This window comes from the organism of the source record quoted next, unplaced genomic scaffold (assembly GCF_019419815.1).
Source record: "Pyrus x bretschneideri cultivar Hongxiangsu unplaced genomic scaffold, Pyrus_bretschneideri_v1 Contig44, whole genome shotgun sequence".
Lineage (NCBI taxonomy): Eukaryota > Viridiplantae > Streptophyta > Magnoliopsida > Rosales > Rosaceae > Pyrus > Pyrus x bretschneideri.
Genome location: NW_025999768.1, coordinates 2,478,476 through 2,498,528, shown reverse-complemented (window position 1 = coordinate 2,498,528; position 20,053 = coordinate 2,478,476). Strand labels below are relative to the sequence as shown.

General features: G+C 38.0%; 4 protein-coding genes across 4 annotated transcripts; 2 read left to right on the top strand and 2 right to left on the bottom strand.

Moving 5' to 3' along the window:
- The first annotated feature begins 215 nt into the window (after nucleotides 1-215).
- Nucleotides 216-1,993, top strand: LOC103953952. Its single transcript, XM_009365761.3, has 8 exons — nucleotides 216-378; nucleotides 531-646; nucleotides 729-801; nucleotides 1,002-1,084; nucleotides 1,211-1,249; nucleotides 1,342-1,412; nucleotides 1,487-1,601; nucleotides 1,777-1,993. The coding sequence occupies exons 1-8, from the start codon at nucleotides 333-335 to the stop codon at nucleotides 1,849-1,851; spliced, it is 618 nt and encodes a 205-aa protein (XP_009364036.2). The 5' UTR covers nucleotides 216-332; the 3' UTR covers nucleotides 1,852-1,993.
- On the bottom strand, nucleotides 1,777-4,220 carry LOC103953953 (sphinganine C4-monooxygenase 1-like). Its single transcript, XM_009365762.3, has one exon. The coding sequence runs from the start codon at nucleotides 4,060-4,062 to the stop codon at nucleotides 3,313-3,315; it is 750 nt and encodes a 249-aa protein (XP_009364037.1). The 5' UTR covers nucleotides 4,063-4,220; the 3' UTR covers nucleotides 1,777-3,312.
- Nucleotides 4,221-9,106: 4,886 nt separating this feature from the next.
- On the top strand, nucleotides 9,107-15,798 carry LOC103953954 (pleiotropic drug resistance protein 1). The gene is made up of 21 exons (XM_048567149.1): nucleotides 9,107-9,606; nucleotides 9,888-10,008; nucleotides 10,185-10,273; nucleotides 10,364-10,451; nucleotides 10,530-10,689; nucleotides 10,795-10,871; nucleotides 10,952-11,005; nucleotides 11,096-11,186; nucleotides 11,273-11,574; nucleotides 11,671-11,952; nucleotides 12,034-12,350; nucleotides 12,450-12,610; nucleotides 12,716-12,819; nucleotides 12,905-13,061; nucleotides 13,140-13,942; nucleotides 14,039-14,122; nucleotides 14,218-14,351; nucleotides 14,437-14,664; nucleotides 14,758-14,929; nucleotides 15,142-15,396; nucleotides 15,480-15,798. The coding sequence occupies exons 1-21, from the start codon at nucleotides 9,326-9,328 to the stop codon at nucleotides 15,735-15,737; spliced, it is 4,218 nt and encodes a 1,405-aa protein (XP_048423106.1). The 5' UTR covers nucleotides 9,107-9,325; the 3' UTR covers nucleotides 15,738-15,798.
- On the bottom strand, nucleotides 15,776-17,713 carry LOC103936740. Its single transcript, XM_018644876.2, has 2 exons — nucleotides 17,108-17,713; nucleotides 15,776-16,615 (listed from the first exon to the last, which is right to left on the bottom strand). Exons 1-2 carry the CDS (start codon nucleotides 17,711-17,713, stop codon nucleotides 16,253-16,255), a joined length of 969 nt encoding a protein of 322 aa, XP_018500392.2. The 3' UTR covers nucleotides 15,776-16,252.
- Nucleotides 17,714-20,053: the final 2,340 nt, after the last annotated feature.

Below are 20,053 nucleotides of genomic sequence, written 5' to 3'. Positions count from 1 at the left end.
TCATATTTCTTATAAATTTAATAAGATTCAAATTCAAAAATCATTTACTCACTAGTAAAGATGAATACCAAGTGGCAAGTTTATCAACTTTATTATAAAAGTGAAGGTATTGGATAAGATCCTCCGTCCTCTTATTCAAAGTTACAAACAGACATTTCAATTACCTCAATGCCCTCGGTCTAGTGTCACTGTTATGGAACAAATGAGGTCCTTACTGTAATTTCATTCCCAGCGAACAGAGGCTCCAGCTCCAGACATTTCCTCAAGTTAGCAGCAACTGTTTCTGGAAATAAATAAAAAAAATATCAAACTGCAAAAAAAAAAAAAAAAAAATGGCCAGCACTCTCTTGTCAGCTCCTACCTTCCTGCCTCTGCAAAGTAAGTTTGCTTCCTTGAATTTCTTTTTTCCAGTATTGTTTTCCAGGAGTGAGCACGGTTCGATTCGGTCCAGTTTATGCATGCTAATTTAACTGGCAAAATATAGCTGTCTATATTAATTTGACAAGTGAAAGATTGCACATGTTGAACAGATAGAGAAGTGGGTGGATTTGTGAGGAGCTTCAGGAGCCCAAATTATGACAAACTCAAGTTTAATCAAAGATTAACCACAAAAACTAGTGGTGGCTCCCTTCTTGTTGCCTCAGTGGTTAATTACTTAACCCCATGTTTCTAATTATTCCATTAACCTCAATTGTTGTTGCCTGAATTAGATTTTGCATATTTGACAGTTTGAAAGGAAGGTGAAGAGCAGACAGACTGTGATTCCGGAGCCGGATTATCGAATTCCGATAGTTCTACTAGGTATATGCTCAAGTTTTTAGCAGCATTATTTCAAGTTTGAGCAACTTTGGGTCATTTTTTAAGGGTCGTTTAATAACCATTGCGTTTTTAGTTTTTAGTTTTCATTCTTTTGTTACCGTGACTATTTGGAAACGTTTGCATTTATTTGATAGAAGTAGAAACATTGTGTATGTGATGTCAAAAAATGTTGATTGAAACAGGTCTATCTGGTGGGTTAGCTTACACGAATAATCTCCTACCAGCTGCGCCCGTCGGTCTCCTTGGATTACTGTTATTGTTTCAGGTAAGGATATTTGAAACAAATTCAGTACAAGCTCGATACCAGAAATTAGTAGACATTACATGCTCGTGTGCTATATAAATTCGAAGAAGTAGCTTGAACGTTTTTCTTTTTGTGTTCTTCTTGCAGACTACAAGAGTTAGATTTGTTTTTGATGATGAGGCTCTGGTTTGTTTACTCAACATTCTTACGAAGAGTGGTTTGTTTGCTCGGTTTGTAGGCTTAGTGTAATGTGTTGTTTCTGAAATTTGTGTATTTAGGAAGTAAAAGTAGGAGAAGAGCTTGAGAGTTCAGGTGAAAATGTCTTCGTGGGCGGAAAAAATCGTTGGAAGTAAGTAGCTACATGAATCAGTGAGCGTTGGATTTCATTGTAAAACAGTGCACTTATTTATTGGATGGTCGTAGGTATTCATCGTTCGTGAACTGGGAGCTCTGGTGGCCAAATTTCCCTATTCTGGTGTACTTTAAAGAGAAGCAAACAAAGCCTGAAGGACAAGTGCACTTCTTTCCGGTGATATTTGTAAGTGTCCGAAAAATCAAAGCTTGTATCTCTTTGTGGAGTTCAATTCTTTCTAGAAACCGATGAAGGTTTAGTCGAGAACACAATGCAGCACACACAAACACAAGCACACGCATGCACAGATCGGAGAATACAACAATTATTTGATATCTGCTGTCATGTGGTGATCGAGCAGAATGGGAAGCAACTTTACGATGTCATGTTGGAGAGAGCTGGCCCTTCCCAAACTAGTGGTCCGAAAGATTCTTGAAGGCAGGAGCATATTGTGGTTACAAGTACTGAAAATTGTGCTATCTGCAGATAGTAAATATATTTCTGTTCGGAGGACGAAAGTAGAAAATTGGAATTTTCATATCATATCGAAAAAATACACATGTATGATGTTAGTTTCATCTCTTTTTGGTCGTTCAAGATTTTGATTCATAAGGCAAAGAGGAAAACAAATAGCACTGGAAACCCAACAAGGACGGTTGCAACCACACCTAGGAAGTCCTTTTGGTACCCGAAATAAGAACCTCATAAATTTATCCACAGTTTCACCGGAATCAAGTTTGTCCATAATTCCCCCAAACCGTGAAGAAACCAAGCCGTACAAGCTCCACGAGGTCTGTCACCAACAAACACAAAGTACACGACCAAAATGAATCTTTTAACACACCACAGAGGCCTTAATCAGTACACGAACCCGCTCCTTACTACCGGAGCAAAAAACCAATCTCGATCTGTAAGGGAGTTCAGACCGTTGGCCAAGTGTTGCCTACATGGGAGAAATGTTACATGACAAACAAATTTTCAAGCATCGTTACTCAAAACAAATGTGATTGGCAATCACACATATTAAGTATCGTTACTCACCGTGCATTCCCATAGCAACTCTACGGATGACGGAATTAGTGTTATTTTAGATGCAGATTATTTGATGCTGCTATTTCCTGAAAGTGGATGTTTAAGACTTTCCAGGTTGTTCGGATTAATGCCACTTTCGTGTGGCGTGTCAATTTTGGACCCTTAATATATGTATTCGAATAAAACGACAAGATTTAAAAGACTTCTTGTTTGTAACAAGCATAGTCGTATTTTGGACGAACTATGTTGTTTAATATGTTTAATTCCAGGTTTTCATATTGTAAGATTTTTATATTTTGTTATTCGTTTAATTCCTTTCGTATTTGGATTCCTACCTCTTCAAGAGTTAAATTACATTATAAAAAGGTCATCTTGCCTTTGGTTGGTAATCTTGTCATATTATTAGTCAAATTTTGAGAACTTTTATCAATTCATTCCAGAAATTTATTCAACGGTAGCCATTTGTGATCCATTTTATCCTATAACTTCCGTTGTATCACAACCTAACGAAAACAGATATCAAATAAGAGAGATGCAGCACCAAGCCAACATTCAACCATTTCCGCCAGACAAGTAAACTACACATAGGAGACTCCATTTAAATTTTGGTTTTGGTTAATATCCTTGTCATCTTTTAATATGCATAGGCATACGAAAAGATTGACGCATGTTGCCTCTGTTTCTTCTGTTATGCGACACAGAAGTATTATTGACAATGTAACGTATTTCATTAGTCTCATAATTAACTACAAATTTTTGAAAAACGATTCTAAATCAATAAGGCTCCCTGCTTTGTGAGGATCGAAATAGCTATAGATTTTAACATAATTTATTCAACATATATAATTAAATAACATGATAATACTTATATGCTCTTCTCCTCCTCCTCATCACCACGCGGCACGTAGTAGGTGCCAAATATTCTATCCCAGAACACGAAGAATGGCTGGGAGTAGTTGTGTTTGGTCCCGTACAGGGAATGGTGGATGGTGTGGTAGTGGCTGTTGTTTCTGAACACCAAGTGGAAAGGATGCCACGGAATCCACATTCCACAGTGGTCGTCCACTGCCTTGACGGTGGCCAACGAGAAGAAAAAGATTGACATCCTCGGAGACATGCCGGACGCCAAAAAGCTAACGGCACCACTCATGGTGTCCACTAGCAGCCCCTCGATAGGGTGGTTGTATAGTGCTCCGTATGCATACGGCGCCACCAGCCTATGGTGGCGAGAATGTATGTACTTGTAAAGCACCTTGTTTTCATGCATGCATCGATGCATGAAGTACTGCCACGTGTCCAAGACAAGCATTGCAAAGAAAAATTGGACCCCTCCGCGTAACATCGTCATGAGGGTTGCAGCTGCATGGCCTTTAGTGGTCTGGCCGGTCAACCAGAACATTAGCGCCGCTATTGTAGCCTGCCCAAACTGCTGGAGCAGAACGCCGACAATCACAGTTGGTTGGGAGACGAGGTTTTTGTCCTCTGACTCTTTCACTGCTTGGATTTTAAATTCTGGAAATCTGGATTCCACAAAATGAAGAACCCCAGCGTAAATCCAGTATACGAGTATTGGGATAAATATCCCCAATACCTCATCTGAAACTTCAAATGACATTTGAAAAATGAAATTAAAAAGTTTTTTTTTTAATTTTATTATTATTAAAGAGAAGAAGAATGTTTGAAACTATCGTAAGAATTAAGAAGATAAGTACGCATAAATAAAAATGTGAGATAATCATTTCTTCGAACTGAGGGTCTATATTTATACCTGGTGAGGGTCCATATTTATACCTAGTAAGGGACTAAAAATAATTTTCAAAGCAATCATGTGGTCACCGCCTCATCCGAAGGTTGGTTGACTTTAAATTCCCTCTCCAGTCTCCACTATGATTTTCATATAGTGATAATTAAATCAATGTGTTTCCTAATACTAAATGATGGCAAACTTTTTATCACAAACCACGTTAACAAGCTTCTTAGAAATACAATACTATATCAATAAACAACATAAACTAAGTAAGTGGCTCAGTAGAAAGGGCGTGAACTACGGCTCCCAATAAACAAAAAATATGAGAGGTCTCGAGTTCGATGCACCGAGCTAGTGAGTCTGCTTAATCTCAAACCTGTGAAGACATACCCTTTCTTGTTCCCCAAGAGTAAATTCACTCTTGTAAATACTTTCCCAGGAGAAATATCCTGTCTTGTGATTAAGTTGTATCCTTGATATACTTAGTGGAGAAACAAAATTTTGTGCACCTATTTTGTGTGTGACCTCTATCACTGATTGATATGTGTTCATAAATTTCTCTCTCTTTAACTCTGTTATCAATAAACTTAACTCTCTTTAATTATGTTATCTTTAAACTTAACACGCGGCAATCAATGATAGACGACACAAAGATATTTCACACAAAGTAACTATAATATATGCATGTGCCACGATGTACGCTGGACGTCACTCCATAAATTTGCATCAATAACAAAACGTCATGTTTTTTAAAGTTCTCACATAATATTATATGGCTGGTTTTGAACTGTCACCTTGACATTTTTGATCCTATGCATGTGCCACGATGTACGCTGGACGTCACTCCATAAATTTGCATCAATAACAAAACGTCATGTTTTTTAAAGTTCTCACATAATATTATATGGCTGGTTTTGAACTGTCACCTTGACATTTTTGATCCCGATAAGTCACTCTCAATACGGTGGAGATGTGGTGTGAGGCGAATATACTGTCCCACTCTAATACTATTCTATTTCTAGAAGAATGCCATCAACAAGTTGTAGCACTAGGAAACCGTAGGTCCAAGTGGCTAATGAATTTGGTTCGACAAAGACTTGTTTTCATTTGACTTGGGCTACTAAAATCATACGTGTTAAAGAGACTCGTTGACTCTTATTTTCTTCCTTCATTAGTCCCCACAAATAGCAATATTCTTGACATGTGTTCTGAAATATCCATTCAAAATAAATTAATTTTTTTTATTTAAATATATAATGGTATTGATGAATTGTGACTCTATATTTATGATCTTTGCATTTTTAATATGAAGAGATACAACTATTACTCTTCGAGAAAAAACACAAGTACCTTTTTCAAACGATCACTTCTAAATCTATATAAAAGGTCTCATTTTATTGAATGATTAGTCAATGTGTCAATTTATTTATTTATGTTTTTTATTTTGAGAAACCTCAACGATACGAGAATAATTATATTAAGTCAATTTAATCTATTCACATAGTTTCACGGGAGCCCTTTTGTATAGAAATTAAGTGAGTCTTTGAGAGAAGTCGACTCAGTCATGATTTGCTAAAGTCTTATGATTTGGAATGCTACTATCATAATTAAAGGCGCGATTATTGTATTTTGTGAAACGTATTGATCACACTACAGACTTTCCAATTGCTATTTCAAAGATAAGAGACAAAGACTTCAAGGCCATAAAAGTGTAAGAAAATTCAAAGTCTTCTCACAAAGAACAAAAATTGTAACAAAATTCAAAGTGAAGCTGAATGTGTAGTCAATGAGGAAAGAAACGTGAAGTTGAATGCGTGAACCACTCTTTGTTTGGGATAGACTTCAACACAAACTGTAAGAAAATTCAAAGTCTTCCCAGACAAAGGACATCTCATATATTAATATATTATTTTTAGCTACACCACGATAGAACTTTATTTTAATCGTATTTTGCTCTTATGGCTTAAAAGTAATCACTTTACTCCCTAAAACTCAAAGTTAGCTTCAATTTGCCCTCTGAGACTCGATTTTGATCCCATTTTGCCCCTGAAACTTGAAAGTCGTCTTTATAAAACTTAAAATTCACTCCACATTGCCTTAGATATGTTAATTTCTTATGCGTATTTGATTTGGATCACTAGGCTAATCAATTTCTATTTTATTTTTTTCATATCCTTAACTTCTTTTAAACTTAATATTATCTAATTGTTAAATGTTAACGCATAATGGTGTTTTATAATCAAATTTATTGCACATATGACATAGTCTTGTTGAGTGTTGGGTCCGACATATATTTTAGGAGGGCAACCTATAATTTTCATGCAGAAGAGAGAGTTCACAAGTCAAAGTGGAACGAATTTTAAGTTTTAAGAAGTAAAATAGTGACTTTTGAATTACATGAGCAAAGTGAGATCAAAATGAAGATCAAGAATGCATAGCTAAAAATAAGTCTATATTAATCTTTATATATAAAGCCAACAACCCTTTTTGGGGTCACAAGTTTCACCAAAAAGTTTTGGACAAAAATGCCCCCAAAACAAAAAATTTCAAAAGCAACCCAAAGTAATACACTAAATAATGCAAGGGTATTTTCGCCTTTTAATATATTTTTTTATAATTAATTCTTTCTGTACAATTTTTTTATTTAGTACCTCACAATAAGTTAGCAATAATGTGATTCAATTAGTTGTTCATTAAATATTATTTTCTCTATTTTTAAACATATTCAAAACATCTTAAGAGGCTTGTAATGCCGGTTATAAAAATGATCTTTTGCATGCGCATAATAATGTGATTAAATTAGTTGTCAAATGATTTTTTTTTTTTTTTTGATTTTGAACAAAAGATATTATCTACACTAAGAGAGAGGGGATGAGCTTAGCCTCACAATGGGTAAATAATAATGTGATTTAATCAGTTGTTTATTAAATATTATTTTCTCTATTCTTAATGTAGATTCAATAGAATGTAGATGGAAATTGAAAGACCGATTTTGTCACATCCTAGTCTTGGCTCCGCCGTAGCACGATATTATTCGTTTTGGGCCCCGGCCATGCCCTCATGGTTTTATTTCTAGGAACTCAGACGAGAACTTCCCAGGGAGGTCACCCATCCTAGGATTGCTCTCGCCCGAACTCGCTTAACTTCAGAGTTCCGATGGAACCCGAAGCCAGTGAGTTCCCAAAGGCCTCGTGCTATAGGGAGGGAAGTATGTACATATAAGGCACATCATCTCCTCTCCGTTAATCGATATGGGATCTTACAATCCACCCCCTCTTAGGGACCCGAAGTCCTCGTCGGCACACTCGCACCACACAGTAGAGTGCCTCTGATACCATTCTGTCACATCCTAGTCCCGGCTCCGCCGTAGCACTTCGTTGGTCGATGTGGGATCTTACAGATTTTATTATGTGAATTCAGCTGTTTTGATTAGTTTGTGAGGGTTTTTTTTAGCATGATCTAAAATTATTCATTTACTTCAAATTTTGACTTTCCTTTTGTCAATTTATGCATAAAAATACATTTAAAACGTGTAAGTCGCGTATAGCACGCCGTGATTTAAAAAAATATCTTATACACGCACGTAAGCGCATGTATGAAGTCTAGTTAGAAATGAAATGCGTGTTCATGAAGGCGAATTAGAAATGAAACGTGAAATCACGTGCATGTAGGCTAGTTAGAAAAGAAACGTGAAATGGAAGGGAACAGGGGAATTCGCCCAGCCATGGAGCTCAGCCAGGAAGGGAAAATGACGGCATGGGCTGCTATGGAGCGACTACCTACGCCCTCGAGAGCAAGGAGATGTATTCTACTCGCGGAAGATCAAGAACACAATTGAGAGACTGATTTGAAAAGACATGGATTAGTAGAAAAGAAAAACGTTTTGGAGTGGCTAATCGAGATTAATAATCCAAACCAAGATGAAATATTAATAATCCCACGCTCTGCTCAAGGTCAAGGACCGCATGAACAGGTAATCTCAATATTCTTATGCATTTGAAGAAGAAATTTGACGACATATTGACAACTGTAATAATAAAAGAAAATTGTAATGATGATTTATTAACTATTCAATTGGAGCATTAGTTCTTCAATTAAAAAATATTTGGTCACTGATTTTTTAGCTCATCAAAACGTGCAGATATGGTCATTTCGTCATTTCCGTCAGAACTTTCGTCAAAATAGCTAAGGGTGGAAGGATTATTATTACAATTGGGTTACAATAAAGGGACAATTTCTTCAATTACGTTAAAGTTGATGAACCATTTCTCTAATTTTCTCATTTTGTTTTCCATATTTTCCCCTTAAATTAGCCTCATGTGTGTGGCACGTGGCTCATTTTGACAGAAAGTTTAATGAAGTTGACGAAAATAATTATAACTGCACGTTTTGATGAGTTAAGGAACTAATAGTCATAGATTTTTAGTCGAGAGATCATTGCTCCAATTCTATTAAAATTTGAAAGATTGTTGCTACAATTTTCTCGTAACAATAATATCACTGTATTGTTAGCATATCGATAGGGTTTTAAATTTTTATATAATATGTATATTTCGGTTTAGGGCTTAGGTAAAATAGGATATAAAATAATTTATTTCAAATTCCAATGCGAGTTTGATTCATATTCTTGTTAACTCATTATAAGGTTAAACTTACCCATTCCGCTTTCTTTTGATAAAGTCATTTGTTAAATAAATAAACTCAAGGCATTTTAGTAATTATAATGATTTCTATTCCAATTCCTATGAATTAGCGAACAATTTATAAAGAATCTATATCAATTCTATTCCAATTATACAAATTTTTTTTAACTAACTTCATTGGAAATCTAATTCTAACGGTTCTTCATTCCAACTCTTTATCAATTCAAATTCTCCCACTTTAATTATAAATGAATAAACGAGACAGTCCCACCAACTTTATAATTCTCCAGTATTCGTGCTCTACTAATTAGGATTTAATTCCGTATTTTTAATCCCCACAAATCGCAATATTCTTGACCTGTGTTCGAAAATACATTAAAATGGCTTCCATCAGGCTTTTACTCTTTGTCTTTTGCTCGCCGTAAAAAGCAGGGAGACGTTTTCCTACTTGTTTTGGTCAACGAATACAAAAAAGAGAAAGAACAGCCATGAAGCTCAGCCAAGAAGAGCAGCCAAACTCCTCCTCCGAGTCGAATCGGAAAATGACGTCATGGGCTGCTTTAGAGCGACTGCCGACGCGCTCGAGAGCAAGGAGAGGTATTCTGCTCGCGGAAGATCAAGAACACAACAGAGAGATTGATGTGAAGGAACTTCGATTAGTAGAAAGGAAAAACGTTTTGGAGAGGCTTATCCAGATTAATAATTCAAACCAAGATGAAACTAGTAATAATCCCACGTTCTTGCTCAAGCTCAAGGACCGCATGAACAGGTAATCTCAATATTCTTATGCATTTGAAGAAGAAATTCCACGACATATTGACAACTGTAATAATATCGACGACATATCAGCATTTCGATAAGGTTTTAAATTGATAATATGTACTTTTCGGTTTAGGGTTTAGTATTTAGAATAAAATATAATATATACTGATATAACTTAGAAAAGTTGTTCTTGGCACTCTAAAAAATATCATTTTCACTTGTTCACATGTGGTTTGGTTTTGGCGGGTTTTGAATTTTGTTCTGTGCGTTTGTAAATAAATTATGCAGAGTTGGACTTGAATTTCCAACAACTGAGGTGCGGTTCGAGCATTTGAACGTTGAAGCAGAAGCTCACGTAGGAAGCAGGGCATCGCCTTCAATCCTCAACTTCTCCCTCAATATCTTGGAGGTAATATAATTAATCACTTAAAAAAGACGAGGAGTATTTGGAGCTAATAGAAAACTCGACACAAAACCGAGTATACAGCCGATCTCACTTAGTTGTATAAAGCTTTGTTTTAGTTGTATGTATGCATGTGTGTATTGAAACTAACCCTTTTTCTCTCTCTGAATTTGAATTTGAAGGGGTTCCTGAAATGCTTTCACATTCTTACAAGTAAGAAGAAGCCAGTGTCGATCCTCCACGATGCAAGTGGGATTATCAAGCCAAGAAGGTCATTAATTAGACACGATCAAAATCTTCAAACTGCGTCTGCATTGCATTTTTCGTGCATATTAATCGTGTTATGGTCTGATTTCTGCAGAATGACACTTCTTTTAGGCCCCCCGGGCTCTGGAAAGACCACATTACTATTGGCATTGGCTGGAAAACTTAGCAAACACCATCTAAAAGTAAGCGTACATACATCATACTTATTTCACTTTTCACCATTTGATTTAATGTAACGTAACTGGTGACTTAACTATTAGCTTTCGGGGAGAGTTACATACAACGGACAAGGGATGGAGGAGTTTGTGCCGCAGAGGGCGGCAGCTTATGTTAGCCAACACGATCTCCACTTACCGGAATTGACAGTGAGAGAAACGCTGGCTTTTTCAGCGAGATGTCATGGTGTTGGGCCGCGCTTTGGTACGCTACTCTCTCTAGCTTAAAGTACCGTCGACTGATTTAGTTTTAAATAAATCTTGAATCTCGATTAAGTTATTAATTATTTGCATTTGGTAAACAATTCAGAATTGTTGGTAGAATTATTGAGAAGAGAGAAGGCTGCAAACGTCATGCCGGATCTTGATCTTGATCTAATCATGAAGGTATGAACATAGTTTGCACTTGTTCCTTGAAGTAGCATTCCGATTTTCCAGAACTTATTGATTAAGCTTTTTTTTCGCAGGCAGCGGTACTAGAAGGACGGGAAGCCAATATAGTTACAGACTTAATACTCAAGGTACGTCCCTTCCATTCGTCCACGTTAATGCCTTGCATAAATAAAGATACTATCTTGTTAATAACTGTTTTTGCTAATACAACTTTTCAGGTTTTGAGACTGGAAGCTTGTGCTGACACCGTTGTAGGGGACGAAATGACCAGAGGCATATCTGGTGGACAAAAAAAGCGAGTCACGACAGGTAGAGCTAGCGTAGAATTTGTAGTGAATTAGGTTGATTCAAGTAAAAAAATTGTTATTTAAATTCTGGCCAACCATTACTTACAGGGGAGATGCTAGTCGGACCAGAAGGAGTACTTTTTATGGATGAGATATCGACTGGCCTGGACAGTTCTACAACATTTCAAATAGTGAATTCGCTGCGTCATTGTGTCTACATCCTCAATGGAACTGCATTAATCGCTCTCCTGCAGCCAGCACCGGAGACATATGATCTTTTCGATGACATAATTCTCCTCTCGGATGGATACATTGTGTATCAAGGTCCCCGTGAGAATGTGCTCGAGTTCTTTGAGCACATGGGATTCAAATGTCCCCAGAGGAAAGGAGTCGCCGATTTCTTACAAGAAGTAAGTTAACATAACTCACTCTTATAACGATTGTCATGCATATATATCTCCTCCGACTAATCCAACTATTATTTTTGTTTTCCTCTTCGATTATAGGTGACATCAAGGAAAGACCAAGAGCAATACTGGGTCTATAGAGAGAAGCCTTATGGCTTTGTAACTCCCAAAGAGTTTTCTGAAGCAATGAATTCGTTTCACATTGGTCAAAAACTCAGCGATGAGCTTGCTATTCCGTTTAACAAGTCCGAAGGCCACCCTTTGGATTTAACAACTAAGAAGTACGGTGCTAGCAACAAGGAACTGTTAAAAGCTTGTATGGACAGACAAATTATTCTTATGAAGCGGAATAAATTCGTCTACATTTTCAAATTGGTGCAGGTATATAAGTCTGCACTATATAAACCTCCCTAAGTCCCCCACCCCCACCCCAATGAAATTCATTAAATGCCTGTATTTCAGCTTATTGTAGCTGCTTTTGTAACGACGACGTTATTCCTACGCACTGAGATGCACCGGAATACAGCAGCAGATGGTGGAATTTATATGGGAGCTATGTTCTTTACACTGCTATCAATCATGTTCAATGGGTTTGCGGAGCTGCACATGACTGTTGAGAGACTTCCGGCCTTTTACAAGCAAAGGGACGATTTGTTCTATCCAGCTTGGGTGTATACTCTACCTCAATGGATGATACGGATCCCTATGACATTTGTGGAAGTCTCCATTTGGATGCTCATCACTTACTATCCCATCGGTTATGATCCAAGCTTCGCAAGGTGATCGACTGAAAAACAGAAACATATTCCAATAAGATTTTTATGCATTGGTTTATATATGAAATCTAATTATGAAATTTTGCTAACTTGCTGTAACAGGTTTTTCAAGCAGTTCCTTGTGCTAGCGTGCATTAGCCAGATGGCAAATGGACTTTTTCGATTGATAGGGGTAGTAGGAAGGAACATAACTGCTGCAAATACATTCGGGTTTGTTGCTTTCCTCGTCATTCTTGGTCTGAGCGGCTTTGTTTTACCACGAGGTTGATCTTTGATACTTTAGTCTCATGTATTATAACTAAGTTAATACAGTGCTAGGTTATATCTTTATGTTCTGGTGGATGGACTGATTTAGCTTTCTATGGCAGACGATATGAACAAGTGGACGTTGTGGGGATATTATCTCTCACCGTTCACATACGGACTGAATGCAATGGCTGTAAATGAATTTCTAGGAAAAAGTTGGAGACATGTAAGTAACGACTCTATGATTGAGCCAACGTATTGTTTAGAAAAATGTTAATTGGCAAATTAATGTGTGTAAATGTGTATTGTAGGTTCCTGCAAACTCAACAGAAGCGTTAGGAGTTATAGTCTTGAAGTCTCAAGGAGTATCTCCGGAAGCACGTTGGTATTGGATTGGAGTGGCAGCTTTGATCGGCTTTACTGTTCTATTCAACTTCCTTTTCACGTTTGCACTTGAGTATCTTGATCGTAAGAACCAACTAACCTAGACATTTTTTGTTCTGTCTTCTTAAATGTTTATGTACTGAAATTTTGCTACATGTACAGCATTTGAAGAGCCCCGTGCAGCATCAGAAGTGTCCAATGAGGCTTTGACTGCGGTATCAGAGGGAAGAGACATGGAAGCCAATAGTACAAAGAGGCAGCGCGGAATGGTTCTGCCTTTTCAACCTCTTTCGGTTACTTTTAATGAAATACGATATGCGATTGACATGCCTCATGAACAGAAAGTTCAAGGCATAAGTAATGAAGGCTTACGGAAAGAAATTCTCCAGGGTGTGAGTGGAACTTTTAGGCCAGGAGTCTTGACAGCCCTAATGGGTATTAGTGGCGCAGGTAAAACCACTCTACTGGATGTTTTGGCAGGTAGGAAAACCAGTGGACGTATCAAGGGTAGCATCACAATATCCGGATATCCAAAAAACCAAGGCACATTTGCTCGCGTAACAGGATACTGCGAGCAAACAGATATCCACTCTCCTCATGTTGCAGTGTACGAGTCTTTGGTTTACTCTGCATGGCTCCGGTTACCCCCTGAGGTTGATTCCCGCAGCAGAAGGATGTTCATCGAGGAAGTAATGGAGCTTGTGGAATTGACTCCAATACGCAACGCACTTGTTGGATTGCCTGGTGTGAATGGTCTCTCAACGGAGCAGCGCAAAAGGCTAACAATTGCGGTAGAGCTTGTTGCCAACCCATCCATCATATTTATGGATGAGCCGACCTCTGGCCTTGATGCCAGGGCAGCAGCAATTGTAATGAGAACGGTGAGAAATACAGTGGACACTGGGAGGACCGTAGTCTGCACCATCCACCAGCCAAGCATTGATATATTCGATGCTTTCGATGAGGTGATGATCACAATCCCTTTTTATGCTTTAGAGTTACATGGATATTATGCTGTTCAATGTCACAAGAACTTGAATATACTCGATTTTCTGTTGCAGATGCTGCTCTTGAAAGAGGGAGGCGAAGAAATATACGGTGGCCCTTTAGGCCACCATTCTTCCAAGTTGATCGAATACTTTGAGGTTAGGATTATACATAAATTAAACACACTGTACATGCCATATTTTCTGCTCAACTGCTGCTACTAACATAGATGGTATATTATTTAACCAATTAGGGGATTAATGGCGTTCCAAAAATAAAGGATGGTTACAATCCGGCAACATGGATGTTGGAGGTTACTTCTGCAGCACAAGAAGCAGCGCTCGGGGTTAATTTCGCTGAAATATACAAGAACTCAGAAATATACGGGTAAGAGATTGATAAAAGCTCAGATAATAATATTTCTTCACATCTGTTTCAGCTACTAATACTATATATGTTAATGTTTCATTAGGAGAAACAAGGCCTTGATCAAGGAGCTAAGCACCCCTGCACCAAATTCGAAAGACTTGTACTTCCCGTCACAATATTCTCAATCGTTCTTTACCCAGTGTCGAGCTTGCTTATGGAAGCAACACATATCATATTGGCGAAACCCGCAATATAGTGCAATGAAGCTGTTTTACACAGCTATGATGGCTTTACTCTTTGGAACAATTTTCTGGGATCTTGGCACCAAAAGGTAATAATATAGTCAGACGTAAGCGTGGCCTAAACCTTGTGTGTAATCTCCTTGTCCTTAATTTGGCTGATTAAATTTTCTCTTGGAATACAGGGAAAGGGAAAGAGATCTTCTTAACGCAATCGGTTCAATGTATGCTGCTGTTCTCTTCATTGGGATACAAAACTCCTTAGCAGTGCAGCCAGTTGTAGGCATCGAGAGGATGGTATCTTACAGAGAAAGGGCTGCAGAAATGTACTCAGCATTTCCATTTGCCTTCGGACAGGTATATATGTTTACTAAGTTAAATGTAGGGTGAGACCGCCCGTGAGGGAGAGCGTTAGCTTGATCTACATTGTATAGTATTTGTGGCCGGAACCTTTAACTTAAGGGAGTTTTAACCAAACACTCCTGGTACTGTTCACTTTTAATGTTAAGGACATTTTAACTCTAAAAAAATCATTTCTAGTACTATTCACTTACAACGATGTATTGCAGGCCGTCATTGAGATTCCATACACGTTGATCCAAACTATCATCTACGGAGTTATAGTGTACACAATGGTCGGATTTGAGTGGACGGTCAGCAAATTCTTTTTGTATCTCTTCTTCATGTGCTTCACCTTCTTGTACTTCACCTTCCATGGCATGATGGCAGTGGCCATCACTCCCAATAACACCATCTCTATCGTTGTTTCATCCGCCTTCTATCCGCTATGGAACGTTATTTCCGGATATCTCATTCCCAAAACAGTAAGCTCTCGCATGTCTACGATCACTAAATCTTTTAATGCCAATCTTCTGAGTGTACTTACTCTCTGTTTTGATTCTGACAGAGAATTCCAATGTGGTGGAGATGGTTCTACTGGATTAGCCCGACATCTTGGAGCTTGTACGGCTTGTTTTCTTCGCAATTTGGAGGCATCACGGACAGACTTGATTCCGGCGAAACTGTGGATGAATTTATGAGGTCTTATTTTGGGTATAGGAACGACTTTGTAGGCATTGTTGCAACTGTGTTAGTCGGATTTTCAGTGCTATTTGTTTTCGTCTTTGCCTTAGGAATCAAAAAATTGAACTACCAAAAGAGATGAAACGATCTTTGTACAAGTAATTTTTTCGATATACGATATGAAAATTCGAATATTTCTACTTTTTCTTATTACAAGAGAAAATTCTCCTAATAAACTTTGGAATTGACATCGTCAACAAATCGAATAGAAATTTGAATGTATCAACCATCAGTAAAGATCAGTTAACGAAAAATCATTTTACAATTAAAAGCCTTCAAGGGCACACTGCAACGTGCCGACCAACACATGTAGATAAATCCGGTTGAGCTCAACGAGCAGCTTCTTCTGAACCGATCTCCTTTCAATGTATTGACGGAGTGTTTCCCGAAATAGCTTGCCCTCAACCATCATGGCCAACGCACGTTACAGACTGCAGGCACCCGCTGTGTTACATTGATATCTGTTGGACCATTGTCTAATTTATCTGACAGTATCATGTATGACTAGTCCGTCTTCAGAAAATTATATACAAACCAACCACGATATGGTAGTTTGGTTCTGTTTCTCGCGGCAAAGCCTAAGGTATGAAGAACATGTTAACCCAATTTGGTGCAGTGTGCATCTGTACCATGCAGCGTGCAATGATTGTAACCCACACCCTTAAGGAAATTTCGAATCTCTCTTGCACTGCTATTGCTTGCTCGCAGCAGCCGCTCATCTTCCTCGTAGATTATATAGGGTGCTTCTCCAGCCTTTCTTGACAGCAACTTGGAAGCTCCTTTCAGCACATGATATTCCCAACCTTGCACATCAATTTTGAGCAGGAGAACAGGCTCTGTTTCCCGGATCACATCATCGAGAGGGATGGTTCTTACTTGAACTGCCACTTCTTCGTTATTCTTGAAAGCCAACCTTGCGCCAGTCGCTGAAATAGCACTGTTGTCCATCCGACCAACCAACTGGTAACAAAAGCAGGATTCACAAAAGAAACGCAACAGACTGAAGATTATCACAGCATTACAAATCTACATTATTTTGGAGAGCATATTATCTAATACAAACCAAACAACAATGCCGTACATAGGATTTTCGCTGTGCTAATTGAATTCCGTTCTGCAGCCTCTCGATTCATCCCATCACATATTCAACTAAAGGCAATACGTGATCACAATTCACTCAAAAGCACATCTGAGGTTCCATGGATTCATTTGCACCACCAATTCAACCCATCACGTACTATAGCACGTTATTATATTTTCGTAATCTAATTAGTCCGACTAACGTCGTGCACAGAGAATTTCTGCCCCCGAAATGCCGTCCTATGTATTCCCTCAAATGGCAAAGTTTCATATTTACTCATCTTCAATCATTTGAAATTCATTTCACATACAAACAAAATTTATAGCTAACAAAAGCACAAAACTTTAAATCAAAATTGCAAAAAGGGGTACCTTGTGGAAGGTAATATTGCCAGGGCGGTCGGAGGCGGCGGCCTCGAACACCGTTACCAAATCCCCCACACGATTCAAGTAAATCCCATCACAAATCCTCTGCAAATTCTCGAAAACTGGCTCAAAAGCAAGCACCTGAAAACCCATGACGGCGGCGGCGAAGCTGGCCATGCCGACATTGGCACCGACGTCCACCACCAGTCCGTTGTCCCTCCCTTCCCCTTTGAATTTCTCGAGAACTCCCTGAATCGTGGCCGAGATATCGGGCCTCCGAAACGGCTTCCCCTTGAGGAATCGGACGATGTTCTTGTGGGGCTTCTCCGGCAAGCTGCCCAAATCGGCGAGCGAGTAGATGAAGGGATAGCGGAGCCCTTCAACGACGTTGGCGATGACGGGGTACGCCTGCGGGCACTCCTCGCAATTGAACGGCGGGATTCGGTAGATCGGAAGATTGGTTCGGATGGTGGGGTCGTTGGCGGCGGCAGCGGCGGGGGCGGCGGAAGGGCGGGTGGCGAAAAAGAAGAAGATGAAGATGAGGACGATAGTTGCAGAGAAGAGGAACACAAGGGGTTTCATGGGTTTGTCTCTTTTCCAAGCATTAGCCATTGGAAATTGGTGGGAAAAGTTTGGGTTATTAATTTCCCGAGAAAATGCGTGACTTTCTCGGAAAATGGGTCTTTTCCGGGAAAGTTTTAGGATTTAGATCTGTTTGCAGTGGCTTTGCTGTTGTAGAAGGTTTTCTGGGGAGAGAGTGTTCGAACTTCAACTCTCAACAGTACACAGAGTGCAGGTTCAGCGACTTTTCTCTTATGGGTTCTGATTTTGGACCGTTGGATCAGATGGGTGGCTAAGATTGAATCTTTCTAGGATTTTCTTAGTAAAGTTGCAGACTTTCTGGGCTTTTCTCAGGAAAATGTTGAATTTTGGCTGATTTGGGATGAATGAGTGAGAACCCAGATCTGGATAGAAGTGAAGGGAGAGGAAACCAATCACTTTTTGTATTAGTTTTGATAACTGTTCTTGAAAACAGTTTTTGGAAACAGAACCAAAATGTTCTAAACTAGTAAGGAAATTAAGTTGCTCTGTTAAGTTGTTTTTCCAAAAACCCTATTTATGGGTAGAGAAAATGGTTTTTGACAACTCAGCCAGAGATGTGTTAAGCTTGTTTGTGTGATACTCGAATCCTTGCTAAAACCCTTTTTATGGCCAAAAATTTGATTTTTTAAGATGGAAAACAGTTTTTGGCAACTCACTCAAAGATGTGCTAAACTTGTTTTTGTTATGTTTTTATTTCAGTTTTTTACTTTGTTTTTGTTATGATTTTTAGAATTTAATAGTATTTTATTTTGTTTGTAAACGAGAAGTCTAAGTTTTGAATTATATGAATAACGAATTTAATACTTAATTATTATGATTATCTAATTTGAGTTAGTTCAATCCAAATTTTACAGCTTGAAATATAATATCGTTATAATAAAAGAAAATCATCATGCATTAAACTAGACCAAAAGGGCATACACGCTGACAAGGCCGAGCAAAAGAAACCCGAACATAATAGTTCGAGATATATTTTGTAATATGTCAGAAACACGGCTCGATAAATTCTATTTCCAACTAATTGTACTATTATCATTGACATACTAAGTAATGTTCATGCCACACTAAAAAATCTTTTGTACTCATGGATAGATTTTCCAATGTGCCTGAAAAACATGGTGGTACACCACGTGTCGTTATTGTACAAGTGGTGAAATACTTGTGTTAAAAGATTAGCAACTTGAAAAATAAAACTTTCCTCCACTTATATAATGACATGTACTATATCACCCGTGTTTCGAGCACAATGAAAAATCTCTAATACTCATGAGGGATTTAGTGAGGTTCCACTTTGGCTAAAAGCCACCCTTCATGATTACACCCTATTACCCTAAATATCGATTATTTGGTTCATGTTTGTGATGAAATGGTATGGAATGGAAGCCACTTTAAAAAGAAAAAACTTAGCAAAACTACTTTTTTTTTTTTTTTTCTTGAAACAATTTGTTAACAAATTTTCTAGCTAACCATTCAATCTCAACATGCGGTTTTCAGCTGTTGGATTCGAAGCATGGAAACTAGAACTGGAGAAGCTTCTTTTGTTTTCTAATTGACAAAAGGAACGACGGCAACCATTTAATCAGAATTACCGTTGAATAGTTATAGCTAATATGTTAAAGAAAAAATAAAAAGAAAAACACGTAAGGTAGCAGTTAAATCACATGTTGTGCATGGAAGATGTGTAATTTGGACGTCGTTCACAATCGTAACATAAATGCATGTGTAATAACTTAATACATTATTAAACATCTGCAAAAGTAGAAAATTATAAGGAAAATTAATAAAAATGATTTGAAAATTTTGAGTTTTAACGATAAGAATAAAATAAAAGGTAAAATGAATAGTATCAAGATTGATTTTTTAATGTAAAAATGTAATTTTTTGTTAAAATGAATAATACCGATAGTATTTCGTTAAAGTTTTCAAAATTATAAGCTAACTTTTCTAATTAATCTGAGCCCCGGAGAGAATCACAGTCCGTGTTAAATGCAGACGGTGAAGTTTCTGTTGCGTAATAACAGCAGCACTAGCGAGGTTCATTTCGTAAATAGCTCCCAAATCCATGTCTTAATAGAAGGGTGAGAAGGGATTCACATAGACAACGTGCTGACTTAAGCTCCGGAGAGAAGCCCCAACACTGATGGAATTCACATTTCTGCCTCTCACAATGTGCGTATCACTAGTGCAGTCAAAGTCTCAAATTTTCCTTTTTTTTTTACTTTCTGAGCAAAAAAAATTACTCGTTAATTGACATTGACACGAAATTAGTGATGTTATTATCAGGTGATGATTGTGTTTCCATTGGAGACCACATATCCACTAATCATCTTCAGTGTTAAATGTGCGTCA

What these genes read in the sequence shown, in the direction of transcription:
- LOC103953952 (XM_009365761.3), top strand. Translation starts at nt 333, where the DNA reads ATGGCCAGCACTCTCTTGTCAGCTCCTACCTTCCTGCCTCTGCAAA. An exon ending in CCCTTCTTGTTGCCTCAGTG is followed by an intron (nt 647 to 728) that starts GTTAATTACTTA and finishes CATATTTGACAG; the next exon opens with TTTGAAAGGAAGGTGAAGAG. An exon ending in GATTACTGTTATTGTTTCAG is followed by an intron (nt 1,085 to 1,210) that starts GTAAGGATATTT and finishes TTCTTCTTGCAG; the next exon opens with ACTACAAGAGTTAGATTTGT.
- LOC103953953 (XM_009365762.3), bottom strand. Translation starts at nt 4,062, where the DNA reads ATGTCATTTGAAGTTTCAGATGAGGTATTGGGGATATTTATCCCAATA.
- LOC103936740 (XM_018644876.2), bottom strand. Translation starts at nt 17,713, where the DNA reads ATGGCTAATGCTTGGAAAAGAGACAAACCCATGAAACCCCTTGTGTTC. An exon ending in GCAATATTACCTTCCACAAG is followed by an intron (nt 16,616 to 17,107) that starts GTACCCCTTTTT and finishes TTTTGTTACCAG; the next exon opens with TTGGTTGGTCGGATGGACAA.
- LOC103953954 (XM_048567149.1), top strand. Translation starts at nt 9,326, where the DNA reads ATGAAGCTCAGCCAAGAAGAGCAGCCAAACTCCTCCTCCGAGTCGAAT. An exon ending in CTCAAGGACCGCATGAACAG is followed by an intron (nt 9,607 to 9,887) that starts GTAATCTCAATA and finishes TAAATTATGCAG; the next exon opens with AGTTGGACTTGAATTTCCAA. An exon ending in TGGTGTTGGGCCGCGCTTTG is followed by an intron (nt 10,690 to 10,794) that starts GTACGCTACTCT and finishes TAAACAATTCAG; the next exon opens with AATTGTTGGTAGAATTATTG.